Source organism: Centruroides vittatus, unplaced genomic scaffold (assembly GCF_030686945.1).
Source record: "Centruroides vittatus isolate TY-2023 unplaced genomic scaffold, ASM3068694v2 scaffold_149, whole genome shotgun sequence".
In the NCBI taxonomy this organism is placed as follows: domain Eukaryota; kingdom Metazoa; phylum Arthropoda; class Arachnida; order Scorpiones; family Buthidae; genus Centruroides; species Centruroides vittatus.
Genome location: NW_027122681.1, coordinates 2,497,970 through 2,510,845, shown reverse-complemented (window position 1 = coordinate 2,510,845; position 12,876 = coordinate 2,497,970). Strand labels below are relative to the sequence as shown.

The 12,876-nt window shown below is 31.9% G+C and overlaps 1 protein-coding gene and 1 long non-coding RNA gene across 4 annotated transcripts in view; one reads left to right on the top strand and one right to left on the bottom strand.

Moving 5' to 3' along the window:
- LOC136987229 (uncharacterized) overlaps nucleotides 1–12,876 on the bottom strand; it is a 73,998-nt gene that overhangs the window by 6,966 nt on the left and 54,156 nt on the right. The window contains 58 exon segments of the mRNA XM_067284921.1: nucleotides 55–129; nucleotides 203–385; nucleotides 468–539; nucleotides 667–849; nucleotides 931–1,002; nucleotides 1,083–1,265; nucleotides 1,341–1,412; nucleotides 1,486–1,668; nucleotides 1,751–1,825; nucleotides 1,901–2,155; nucleotides 2,233–2,415; nucleotides 2,517–2,597; nucleotides 2,681–2,863; nucleotides 2,957–3,028; nucleotides 3,106–3,366; nucleotides 3,436–3,504; nucleotides 3,577–3,756; nucleotides 3,835–3,903; nucleotides 3,981–4,049; nucleotides 4,131–4,313; nucleotides 4,390–4,458; nucleotides 4,533–4,601; nucleotides 4,686–4,871; nucleotides 5,303–5,365; nucleotides 5,453–5,572; nucleotides 5,697–5,759; nucleotides 5,829–5,891; nucleotides 5,970–6,032; nucleotides 6,108–6,176; nucleotides 6,261–6,380; nucleotides 6,714–6,776; nucleotides 6,877–7,002; nucleotides 7,077–7,271; nucleotides 7,386–7,448; nucleotides 7,521–7,583; nucleotides 7,689–7,751; nucleotides 8,323–8,391; nucleotides 8,461–8,580; nucleotides 8,689–8,751; nucleotides 8,849–8,974; nucleotides 9,056–9,124; nucleotides 9,220–9,348; nucleotides 9,421–9,513; nucleotides 9,583–9,822; nucleotides 9,901–9,963; nucleotides 10,054–10,173; nucleotides 10,249–10,329; nucleotides 10,404–10,469; nucleotides 10,548–10,610; nucleotides 11,128–11,196; nucleotides 11,627–11,743; nucleotides 11,848–11,916; nucleotides 12,002–12,121; nucleotides 12,201–12,221; nucleotides 12,224–12,289; nucleotides 12,368–12,487; nucleotides 12,568–12,681; nucleotides 12,765–12,827. Coding sequence (XP_067141022.1) covers nucleotides 55–129; nucleotides 203–385; nucleotides 468–539; nucleotides 667–849; nucleotides 931–1,002; nucleotides 1,083–1,265; nucleotides 1,341–1,412; nucleotides 1,486–1,668; nucleotides 1,751–1,825; nucleotides 1,901–2,155; nucleotides 2,233–2,415; nucleotides 2,517–2,597; nucleotides 2,681–2,863; nucleotides 2,957–3,028; nucleotides 3,106–3,366; nucleotides 3,436–3,504; nucleotides 3,577–3,756; nucleotides 3,835–3,903; nucleotides 3,981–4,049; nucleotides 4,131–4,313; nucleotides 4,390–4,458; nucleotides 4,533–4,601; nucleotides 4,686–4,871; nucleotides 5,303–5,365; nucleotides 5,453–5,572; nucleotides 5,697–5,759; nucleotides 5,829–5,891; nucleotides 5,970–6,032; nucleotides 6,108–6,176; nucleotides 6,261–6,380; nucleotides 6,714–6,776; nucleotides 6,877–7,002; nucleotides 7,077–7,271; nucleotides 7,386–7,448; nucleotides 7,521–7,583; nucleotides 7,689–7,751; nucleotides 8,323–8,391; nucleotides 8,461–8,580; nucleotides 8,689–8,751; nucleotides 8,849–8,974; nucleotides 9,056–9,124; nucleotides 9,220–9,348; nucleotides 9,421–9,513; nucleotides 9,583–9,822; nucleotides 9,901–9,963; nucleotides 10,054–10,173; nucleotides 10,249–10,329; nucleotides 10,404–10,469; nucleotides 10,548–10,610; nucleotides 11,128–11,196; nucleotides 11,627–11,743; nucleotides 11,848–11,916; nucleotides 12,002–12,121; nucleotides 12,201–12,221; nucleotides 12,224–12,289; nucleotides 12,368–12,487; nucleotides 12,568–12,681; nucleotides 12,765–12,827 — 6,222 coding nt within the window.
- LOC136987259 (uncharacterized) overlaps nucleotides 1–12,876 on the top strand; it is a 38,563-nt gene that overhangs the window by 19,087 nt on the left and 6,600 nt on the right. For 2 of the 3 annotated variants that reach the window (XR_010882594.1, XR_010882593.1), the window contains exons 2-3: nucleotides 504–543; nucleotides 11,635–11,724. This is a non-coding gene — a long non-coding RNA (uncharacterized lncRNA). The remainder of the gene's footprint in view (nucleotides 1–503; nucleotides 544–11,634; nucleotides 11,725–12,876) is intronic. The other variant, XR_010882596.1, reaches the window with a different exon arrangement.

Below are 12,876 nucleotides of genomic sequence, written 5' to 3'. Positions count from 1 at the left end.
TTAATATAAGCTCATCAAAACAATAAAATAGTCATGCTTCTTAAGATAACTTACGTATGCAACGCGTATGTTCACAATAGTAGCCGACGGTGCAGTCTTTGTCATGGAAACAAACTTCTTGGAAATCGACTAAAAGATAATTAATAGCTTGTTAAGTATGATGAAGAATTTTCTATGTAATTAATTTAATAAAATTATTTACTTTTTGTGCATTGCACTCTAGGATCACCCTGATGACCGGGGAGACAAATGCATTCTCTGTCATGATTAAGAGGTTTGCATAGAGCGTTTTGACCACAAACACCAGCAATATTGCAGGGATTTTCGCAAGCTTTGTTTACACATGATTCTTCAAAGCCACAACTGTAATGAGTTCTGCAACCATCTGAAAATAAAAATAATAAATATGTTTTTAAGTTAAATTATATTAATGCTAAAATTTAGAATCAAAAATTATGATTACATACCAATACATTTATTATGTTCGCATATTTTTCTTACAGGACATTCAAGATCATGTTCACAATAGTCAGAAGGTACTAGGTAAGAAATTTAATTTCTTTTCAGTAAGGATTGAATTTGTGGTACAGAATTTTTACTAACGGTTACAAAATCCCAAATCTTTTGAGCAGAGGTTATTAATATTTAAAACGTTTTACCACTTACCAAGAGTACAAGATATTAATGGATCACCACGATGATTTGGTGGGCAACTGCAAACCGGTCTGTGCTGCCAAGGATAACAGTCGGCATTTGTTCCGCAACTGCTCGGTAACAGGCAAGGATTCTGACAACGTCCGCTTATGCAAGCCTGATTTTGAGGACAGTTATTATCGTGTCGACAACCCTCTGAAAACGTTTAATTTTAAAATTAGTAACTTTAAATAGATTAATTTTTGATAATTTTAATAAAATTGGTTTTCGTCTTACCGATACATCTATGATTTTCGCACATTAAACCGATAGAACAGTCGCGATCGACATAACATTCTTTAATATCCTCTGTAAAATATGTATCATAAAATTATACAAATCAATTACTCGAATAAAATTTTTAAATTTATATCACAGTATATACTAACCCTGACTGCAAACAACGTTCGGATTTCCTTTAAAGTTATGCGGACATGCACATTTGGCTTCGTGATTAAATGGTTTACAAATAGCATTTCTTCCGCAAGCTCTGTATTGGCCGCAAGGATTCTGACACAATCTATTGATGCAAGCTTCGGTCAGAGCACAATTCTGATCAGTTCTGCAACCAACTAAACAAAGAAAATATTTTAATTAGTATGGTATTTATTTAAATAAATCAATAATAATAAAATTATTTTACTTACTGATGCAATGTTCATATTCGCATATGTGCTGTATGGGACAGTCCGTATCTACTCGACATTCTGGTGGCTGAACTGAAATTAAAAATAAACAATATATAAATGGAATTCTTCAAAGATTTGATAACTTTAAGAATAATATATTTACCTATTTTACATTCTACGTTTGGATCGCCGACAAATCCAGTAACACACGAGCAAATTGGTCTATGTCCTTCACCTCTACATTCTGCATTTATGCCACAAACGTTAGACAATCTACATACTTTTTGACATCTTCTCTTTGAACAGGCCTCGTCTGGTTCACATTGATAGTCATTTCTGCAACCAGCTACAATAAAAACAAATAAATAAATTTAAATTTAAAATTTTATATAATAAAAAGAACTCTAAAGAAGAGTGAGTGTACTTACGAATACAATTTCCACTTTCACAGATTTCATGTTGATTGCAGTCGCTATCAACTGTACACCTTTCATCTTCTCTATCTAATTATCATATTATAAAATATTAGTTTGGTAAAGTAAATAATATAAAAATCATAATATAAAGTGGTGTCTTACCTAATGTACATCCGTGTTTTGGATCACCTCTGAAATTCTCAGGACATCTACAGTTGGCTTGATGATTGACAGGATAACATTCAGCATTACGTCCGCAAGCATTATAAAAGCTGCAGGGATTCTGACAACGTCTGTTGATACAAGCTTTGTCATAGGGACAGGTATCGTGAGTACGACAAGCATCTATACATTCGTTGTTTTCACAAATAGTTCCAATACCACAGTCAGAATCTCCAAAACAGAAATTAGATGGTACTACAAATTGAAATGATATGCATTGTTACATCGAATGACCAAAGACATTTCAATAGGATAAAGTATATAATACTTACATTCTTCACATTTTACATTTGGATCACCAGTTAATGGTGCAGGACAGGAACATATAGGTTGATGTCTTACTGGAAGACATTCTGCATTTTTACCACAAGCATCAGGGAAGGAACATGGATTTTTACATTGTCTGGCAATACATGCTTTATCATAAGGGCAGTTCTCATCTGTACGACATCCAACTAAATAAAGAAAAATATAAACATTTAAAATGAACTTTTAAAATACACCATTGAATTAATTTAATATAAAATGAATAATGTCAACCAAAAATATTGCTTACCCGTACAACGTGAAGTTTCACAAATATGTCCAATATTACAATCGACGTCAGCAATACATTCGACAAACGGTTTTGGAGGAACTAAAATAAGGAAAATGTAAAAAAATAATTTATTTTAGTTTAAAAATAAAATCTTTACCACATCTTAAACAGAAATAACATACTCTTATCACAATAGTCGTAAGGATTTCCACGATATCCTTCTAAACATGTGCAGTGAGGTCGATGTACGACTGGACGACAGAGAGCATTATGACCGCAAGAGTCCCTAGAAGTGCAAGGATTTATACAATGACTGTTTCTACATGCTTTATCGAAAGTACAGTCGGAATCTTGACGGCATCCAGCTATAAGAAACAAACAAAACATTGTTTATATTATCTTTTAAATCGAAGACACTACTAAAGTTAGTATTAAAAATATGCAACACATTCACGTACGTATGCATTGTTTGTTTTCGCATATCTCTCCGGGATTGCAAGCAGAATCCGATCTACATCCAACCTCTTCATCTAAATAATTATTCATATATCATTGTTAAAATTAAATCTTAATAAAACTACTGAGACAGTCCATTAATTTAACTTACATATGCAAACATTATTTCTGCAAACAAAACCAGAATGGCAGTCACTATCTGTATGACACTGAACTCTGTCTTCTTCTCTCGGAACACATCTGACTTTTGCATCTCCCTTAAAGTTGGTCGGGCAAGTACATTCCACCTGATGGTTATATGGTCTACAAATAGCTCCAACACCGCAACTGTGAGGGACCTGACAAGGGTTGCTACATCTTCCGTGAATGCAAGCTTGATCCAGAGGACAATAGTTGTGATTTCGACAACCCACTACAGAAATGGCAACTGTGGTTAGAATGTTCCATTTCTACAACAAAGATTACTCAAACTATTCCTTACCGACACATTTGTTGCTGATGCACATCTTTCCTGGTCCACAATCTTTATCGACGTAGCAATCAACAGGAACTGAGAAATTATAAATTGTAAATATTCATATTTATTTTATTACAATCACGATGTATTTTGATTTATACTTACTTGCAGTACAGTGCCTCTTAGGATCTCCCGTGTAATCGGGAGGACATTTGCATATTTCCATGTGATTTGCAGGAGTACATTCGGCATTAGTTCCGCAAGGATTAACTTCACAGGGATTTTCGCACTTCAATCGAATACAAGCACGAGTAAAGCTGCAATCGCTGTTGCTTCGACATCCGTCTATAAAATAATTCAATTTTAAAGAGGAATTTATTTGCTGAACGAAAACTACCCCTTTCTCTAGTAATTCATACTTACATATACAGTCTGCATTTTCACAAATCTGTCCTTGATGGCAATCATTATCAGAGGTGCAGCCTTTTACAACTATAAAAAGAGAAATAAAATAATTTAAATATTAAAAAAATAATAATTGAAAGATAAAATATGAATCAAATTCTTACTGTCGCAACTATTTTGGATACATTTCTGTCCGATTGGACAATCGCTGTCTCTCCTACAAATTCCACTGACTAAAATATGGAATTGAAAATTAGTTTTGTAAGAAAACTTAGTTAAAATTAATATTTTGATTTAGAGTTTTGGAAGCTTACTTTCTTTGCAGCGAATTCTTGGATCGCCGGAGAATCCCGGCAAACAAGTACAAGTGGCTCTGTGATGCATCGGTTCGCATTTAGCATTTTCTCCGCAAGCTCTTCTCAAATGGCACGGATTCTGACACTGAGAATTAATACATTTCTGATCTAATGGACAATTTTCGTCGGTACGACAACCAACTGGAGTATTTAAATTCAATTATTAATAATTGGCATTTTTAAATTTACATATTACAATATGTATTTAATTACTCACGGAAGCATTTATGATCTTGACAGATGTGACTTTGCGGGCATTCGTGATCTGTCTGACATTCTTCCTTAACTGAAGACAAGCATTTTATTTAGCAATTAATTTCAAAATTAAAATATAATTAAATATATGTGAAATTTACTTACTTATACAGTTATGGTCTTTACAAATGTGATTAGGTGGACAATCACTGTTATATTCACATTCTACTTCTTCTGCAAATATAAATGCATAGATATATTTATGTAATTTTAAATTTATAATTAGAACAGAAAACATGAAAATATATTAAATTTTACCTTTTTCACGACACTCGTAAAGAGGATTTCCTTCTAAACCTTCCGGACAATAGCACTCGGGGAAGTGATTTTCGGCTCTACAGAATGCACCGACTCCACACACGTCACTGAAGGAACACGGATTTTGACATTGACGTTCTACACAGACTTTGTCGGTAGGACAATTTTGATTTGCGCGGCATCCGACTAGAATAATAAGTTCGATTTAATAATATATATCCATAAATACTCACTAAGCAGTATAAAGTCTTGATTATCCAACCTAAACAGAGAATTAATAGATTTCTGATCTAATGGGATAATTTTTGTCAGTACAAGTATAGGGTAACAAATAACCAGAATAATTCATATATATATATAACTATATATAATATGTCTTGTGTATTTTAAAACAGATTGCTAAATAGGTTTTATACCATTAATGAAACTATAAAATCTTCAATTCATTTTCAATCCTACATGCATGGAGTATGGGAGCATCCATTAACTGTGTGTACAGCTTTTTGACTTCTTTGTGATGCATACAATGATGTATTTTCAGCACAACAGCCCAGATCAAATAATCAAAGAGTGGATAATCAAGATTTTGTCATATATAAAAATATATATTTACTTACCTATGCAATGGTAATTTTGACAAATCTTTCCTTGAACACAATCCGAATCAATGATGCAATCAACTATAATTATGAAAAAAAGAGAGAAAAAATTTAGTTTATAAACAAAGTACATACAATAATATACATTTACTTTACGATATAATTTACCTTTGCTACATTCTACTCTTGCATTACCAGTGTAGTCTGGTAGGCACGTACATACCGCTCTATGATTTAAAGTTTGGCACTGAGCATTTTTACCGCATGCCGCCGGACTAGCGCATGGATCTATAAAATAATTTTAAAGTAAAAATTTTCGTAGAAAATGAGATAAAAGTCTAAAAATGTCAGATGTGTCGGTGATAACTTATGGAACTTTAGAATGATAAAGCCACTATTTCTAGATACTTACTTATACACTGATGACTGATACATTCTTCGTTAAACTGACATTCGGAATCGACACGACATCCGGCTGCAAATAATATGGAATATAGTTAACCGTAAAAATAAAATATTACAATTTATATATATAATTACTTACCTATACATTGTCCTGATTCACAGATAAATCCATTAGGACAACTTCTGTCACTTGTGCAAATTACTGTTAAAGTAAAATGTTTAATGAGTATCTAATTTGAATAATTTGTTTATTAATAAGATATAAAACTATTATAGTTACCACTGCATCTTCTTTCAATACATTTTTCATTATCAAAGCAATTGTTATCGCTACTGCAGGTTACTGAAAATCATGTTTTGAGTTAGTTAATTTGATAAAATATATTTTAATTTTTGTTCTTATAGTTCTACAAAGTACCTCTACAGACGGAAGCTTCGCAGTATCTTCCCAACCCGCACTCGTCGTCTGCCTTACAGTAAACGGCAACTAAAATATTAATTTATATGTAATATATGATATATTATACTTTGCAAATTTAATCTGAAAATCTGAGTTAATTAATTAAATTACCTCGAATACACTCGGAATATGGATCTCCGGTCGTTTCCGAAGGACAGGTGCAATGTACTTCGTGATTAATGACTTCACATAATGCATTTGTACCGCATTTTGCAGTACTGCTACAAGGATCTGAAATAAAAACGAATATTTAAAAGTTGTTCAATAGCCAAGGTAATAAAGGCAGCAGCTTGATATTCTATCTTCGAAATCATATTTTGGATTGGGACCTCGGAGTTTTAATGATTGGCAGGCCCAGTGTATCCGAATCATTTTTGACACAGATACAAGGTCCTATCCTTAACACCAACACACTGATGGAACTCATAATTGAGCAGAGTAAACCTTGCGTTAAGATTAGTTCACGCTTTTACTTATTTGCATGTCGGTGTGAACTAACCTTTAGTGCCCATAGAGCAAAATATATATACAATATTTAAAAGTAATAATAAGATTAATACTTACTGATACATTCATTGTTGTAGCACGCTTCATTGAATGGACATTGCTCATCAGAACGACATCCAACTAAAATTTAATAAAAAGTATATAAAGTATGTATTGTCTTCTAACAAAAACAGTTTTCTGAATTAATAATATTGTTTATAAAATGAAAAAAAATAATTACCACGACAAACATTCTGTTCGCATATTTCTTCAGAAGGACAGTCCCTATCTCTAAAGCACTGAATGCGACATCTTCTATCGACACACCTCTCGTTAACGGCACAGTCTTGCACGCCGATACAAGTGACTAAAGAGACACATCACTTATTAGCCATAATTTTTGAAAAGAAATCAAAAGAACTTTTTAAATTTGCAACATACCACTGCAATGTCCATTATAACAAACCGAACCGGGCGGACATTCGGAAGAAGTAGTGCAAGTAACAAAAGGACGAATACAACCGACGTTTGCATTAGGTCGACCGATGAAGCCGGTCAAACAAGTACAAATAGACTGGTGATTTATGACTTTGCACTCCGCATTGGGCCCGCAAGTAGCACTTGCTTGACAAGGATCTATTAATTATTTAAATTATTAATTCAAAATATTTTAAATTCAATAAAAAAAACAAACAGATTAATGAAACTGTATAAAATATTAATTTTATATTAAATTTTAAAAAATCATACCTATACACTGATTACTGATACAAGCGAGATGATCCAAGCATTGCTCATTTGTTCTGCATCCGACTAGTTAAAAATAACTTAATTTAATTATTCATTCCATTTACTTTAATAATAAACAAGTAAACTATTAAATACCTTGGCATCTATTTCGAATACAGATTTCTTTCGATTGACAATCGTCATCGTGACGACATAACGCTGTTGGAAAATAGTTAATCGTTTTAAATATTATAATTAATATTTAACATTAATGTTATAATATTTTTAAATTAAATTCATTTTTAAACATATTTCATAACTTACCTAAACAATGATTGCTGAAACATCTTTCCCCAGCAATACAATCTTTATCAGTCACACACTCAACTGAAATTAATATGTATTTTATCTTAATATTCTTATATTTTGAAAAATATTTAAACACTTTTCGAAAAGATAAATGTAATAAATCTTATATTTTATATATTTTATTCAATTCAACTTAAAAAAATAATGTCTAAATCCGAAATTCGTGTTGCCGTAAACACAGAGGTGAGGAGAAATGAATGATTCGTGAATCGGAAAAGAAAGCCTCTATGTATAATTGGCACCATCTAAATTTTTAATTTTTTCTTTAATTTTTCATTTGACTTCACAAAATGTCCTTTGGTTATTTGAAACTACAGTGAATTAATTAACTGAACAAATCAAATTCATTCACTACTTTTTCTAGTGATTAATTTAACTGGTTATATTAGAAGGTACAATGTCGTGACTGCTCCTGTCCGGTTCATAAATTCCTCATTCAAGTCTGCAGAACTGCAGATTTCAGATATACACATTATTTCTAGCTAAATTGAATAAAATATATATCGTCTTTATGTGAAAAATAGATTAAATCTAATAAAAAGATTTTAAATTAAGTTTATGATGCCGAAAAATTTATCTAAAATTTTACCTCTGCATTTTCCATCGAGACAGAAATGATTCGGAGGACAGTCGGCTTCACTGTGGCATATTGGTTGAACTAAAGAAACATATTTAAGTTTAGAAAAAAAATTTATCATTCAAATCTTAAAAAAATAGAAAATCTTACCTCTCTGGCAGGCAATCGTTGGATTTCCTGTAAAGCCAGGGAGACAATAACATTCTTTTCTGTGATCTAATACTTTGCATAATGCATTGGTACCGCATGCTGTTGCACTTTCACATATACCTAAATAGTAATATTTCATAGAAATTTACAATTTGAATGCATTTCATTTTGAAAAAAAAAGAAAAAAGAACAAATATTCATTCATAATATGTATTCGATTGAACTTACTTGTACAGCTATTTGATAAACAGTTTTCTGTACTTAAACAATCGCTATCAGTCCTGCAGCCAACTGTTTTAGAAATAAAATCATTTATAATTTTAACATAACCTCACTCTTATTCACGACGATAAACTTTGAAACAAGCATAAACAGACTTAAACCTTACCGCTACATTTATTCGCAATACATATTTCTCCAGTCAAGCAATCGCTGTCTGTTTTGCAGCCCAAAACGCAATGCCCGCCTCTACAAAGTTCTCGGATAGCACAGTCGCTATCGGTGCGACACGGAGCTATAAACGTAATTCGTTCGTAGTTTAAGAATAAATGTTTCCGTTAAATAAATTTGCAATTTTTATTATTATGTTACTTACGTCTACAACGTCTGTTTTCACAAACTAATCCTCCTAAACAATCGTGATCGGTATTACATATTTCAGGAACTGAAATATAAATTTAAAAAATTAATATGCTGAAATCTCACATTAACATACATAAAAAATTACTATATTTAAATAATAATAAATAAAAAAATTACCTCTTATGCATCCTCGAGTAAAATCGTGAGGGTTTCCAGTGAAACTTGGTGGGCAATAACATACGGCCGCATGATTCTCCATACGACAGAGTGCATTTAATCCACAGATATCCGGTTTCTGGCAGAGATCTGTCAAAAAGTATTTTATTTATATATTTATGTAACTAATTAAATAGTATATTCTCTTTGATTAAACCTTACTTTTGCACATGAGGAGCCCATGATCGTCTCGTTCGCAAGCAGCAGTCGGAGGACAATCGGAATTACCACTAGGACACTCATTCGGTCCTCGACCTATCATTGTGGGAAAGTTTAATCATCTATTTTAAGTACAACTATCTTTTTTAAACTCGAAATACTTACATCCTGGTTCACCGTACGGATTACCAATATTTCTTTCTGGAGGACAATAACATTCGTAGCCACCAAATTTCACTTTGCATGTCGCACTGGAATGACACGGGTTGTTTGCACAATAATCAATTAAACGACAGCCAGCAATGGGATCACCTTCGTAACCTTCGTGGCAACGACAAACTGCAGAATGAGCTTGTGCGACACAGTACGCATTATTGCCACAGAAATTTTGCAATTTACACGGATCTGCATAATTTTTGAATGATTAATGCAAAACATATTTTTTTTTATTAAAATGATATTTTATTTTAAAATATAACTCACCGACACATTTATAATTTTCACAAACTTCATTATGAGGACAATCTTCATGCTTTTGACAATCCACTAAAGTGCAAATAAATAATATTTAATAACTTCAAATATTTAATTATTAAACCAAATTATTTAGTGATCTGATAGTGTTTAGATTCATACCTGGATCACATCCTCTATTCAATGGATCGCCAATGTATCCTTCTTGACATTGACAAACGGCAACGTGATTTCTGGATAAACAAATGGAATTGCGAGCGCAAAGAGTAAGGGCACACGGATCTATAGAAAGTATAATAAAATATATTTGTGATCCTCATAAAGAACTTGTTTGCAATCAATAAGTTATCATCATACCCAAGCAATCCATATATCCTTGATCTCCTCTGCGACAGGCAAGAGATTCGTCACATTTATTATCATTTTCGCATCGATCAACTGAAGAAAAAAGAAAACAATTAATAATCTGTACTATTAAAATTTTTATGAGTGCATTGGATACAGATTATTACCAGTTTCACACGTTCCTTCCCTACACGCTTGGCCTTGAGGACATTCGTTATTTGATCGGCAAACAGCTAAATACAAAACCATATTTAATACATATTTTATACCTTATTCTATTCCTTATAAATGAAAATTGATTTAAAACATACCGATACATCTTCCTTTGTCACAGCGATCATTTGGACCACAGTCTCTGTCAGAATTACAGGGTACTGAAATGTGCATTACAACATTTTTTAAATGTTTGTTTGAAAGAAAGAAACATTTTAAATAATGTAATTTTAATTAAAAAATTTAAATAATAATATATAATACAGGGTATTGTATAAGTCCAGAACTACAGCAGTTATGTTGATCTTTGCTTTACTTGTAAGAGAATAAACTAAGTGCCAAGTAAGGAGGAATGAATTCAAGTTATTTTAATGTTGGAGACCCTCAGTCAGAATGAAGCTGCCAAAGACTTTAATAGGCTGCATCCAGATTTTCCACTGATAACAATCTAGATGCGACCTGTTACACTCTTTATCAACTTCATGCCAACTACACATCACCACCGTCAAAATAAATTGAATTCGTTTTTCCTTATTCGACACTTGTAAAAGAATAAAGAAAGATTAACATAACTCCAATGGTTCCAGACTTATGGAATACTCTCCATATAAAAAGGTAAGAAATATTATAAGACATAATATATTATTTTCTATATCTTCTAATACAAATAATACATACCCATGCATACACCTTTTTGACACAATTCACCAGATGGACAATTAAGATCGACTTCACAAGTAATAATTTCTATAACATAAAATAAAATTTTATTAATTAAACAAATCTATGTATCATTTTAATACAGCAGAACTCTGGAATTCTGAAACAAATCATTCTGCAGGTGATTCAGAGCTACTGTATTCATTATAAAAGTATAGTAAGTATAAACAGTAAAATATGAAACAAAAATATTAATATTCCATGTTTCATCATGGGCATATAAATCAGGAAAGCAAGGGGCATTAATTCTTAATGCTCCCTGCTCCCGACTCGTGTGCCAATTTAATTAATTGGCATACGAATCGGTTGTTTGCGTTTTTATTCGCGTAAAGTTTCGAGTAAATCAACCCCCATCTGCCCCTTATCTAAAGTTTTCCCTTATGCCTACATACTTAACCATATCTATAATAAAAATAAATGTTAAATTTATTAATAATCTAATTTACACGTTACTTACTTCTACAGCCGGCAACAGGATCCCCGTAGTAACCGTCTTTACATCTACAAGTATAACTGTGTGACTGAGGAATGCAAACTGTATTTTCGCCACAAACGGTAGGTGCCTTGCATGCATCTTAACAAAAATAAATTAGTTTATTTTATAAAATGATATTTAATAATATATAAAATAAAATATTTCATAAAATATTATATAAAAAAATAAATAAATGTTCTTACCGATACACTTATAAAGATGCTGATCGCATATCTCGTGATCCTTGCACTCGTCGTTTCTCAAACATTCCACTGCATTTGAATAAACAAGCGTTTAATAAACTTTATGACGATTACAAAATTTATTAGAATTTTTATAAAAATAAAAATCTCTTACATTTATCGCATCTGTAATAAGCATTTCCCGTATATCGTGGCGGACAAGAACAAACATGTTCGTGATTAACCGTTCTACATTCTGCATTTCTTCCACAAGCAAGAGTATTTTCACAAGGATCTATTGAAATGATATAAAAATTATAATTATGTTTAAAGACAAAGCAATTAAGTTTCTTACATAAATTTCTTCAATTAACCTTTGCAAAATGGTTCTCCGTTATCCTTATGCATTTAGCCGTTTCCGGGCAATCCTCGTCGCCTCTCGGACACATGTTAGGATCGTGACCTGTTTAGCAATTTTTAATCATTTTAACTTACTTTATAAAATATGATCGTATAATTCAATTTATAAAAATATATTTACATCCGGGATGAAGAAGTGGATCTCCGACTAATCCGGTAGGACAACGACAACTGAAACTACCGGGAGTATTTTCACAAACTGCGCTACTATGGCACGGATGTTGCTTACATTCATTGATATCTTTAAAAATATATTTAATTATTACGAATAATAATAATTATTATTGAATTATAAAATATTTTATATTTATTGTTACTAACCAATGCAATTCAACCGCCCGTTATTTTCGTAACCGGGTTCGCAACGGCATAATGCTTGTCTGTCTCTTATTACACAAGTTCCGTAAGGACCACAGTCCACTCCACTGCAAGGACCTACAAAAATTAATAAATTGATAAACTGTAGCTATGTACATACATATAAAGAATTACATTAATTATTGTAAAAAGATATTTACTTTCGCAATAAAATTCTCTGCATTGTTTATCTGTTGGACAATCCGTGTCTCTTAAACATTCCACTGTTAAGAAACAAAATAATTATTAGATTATTATTATTTTATTTATAGT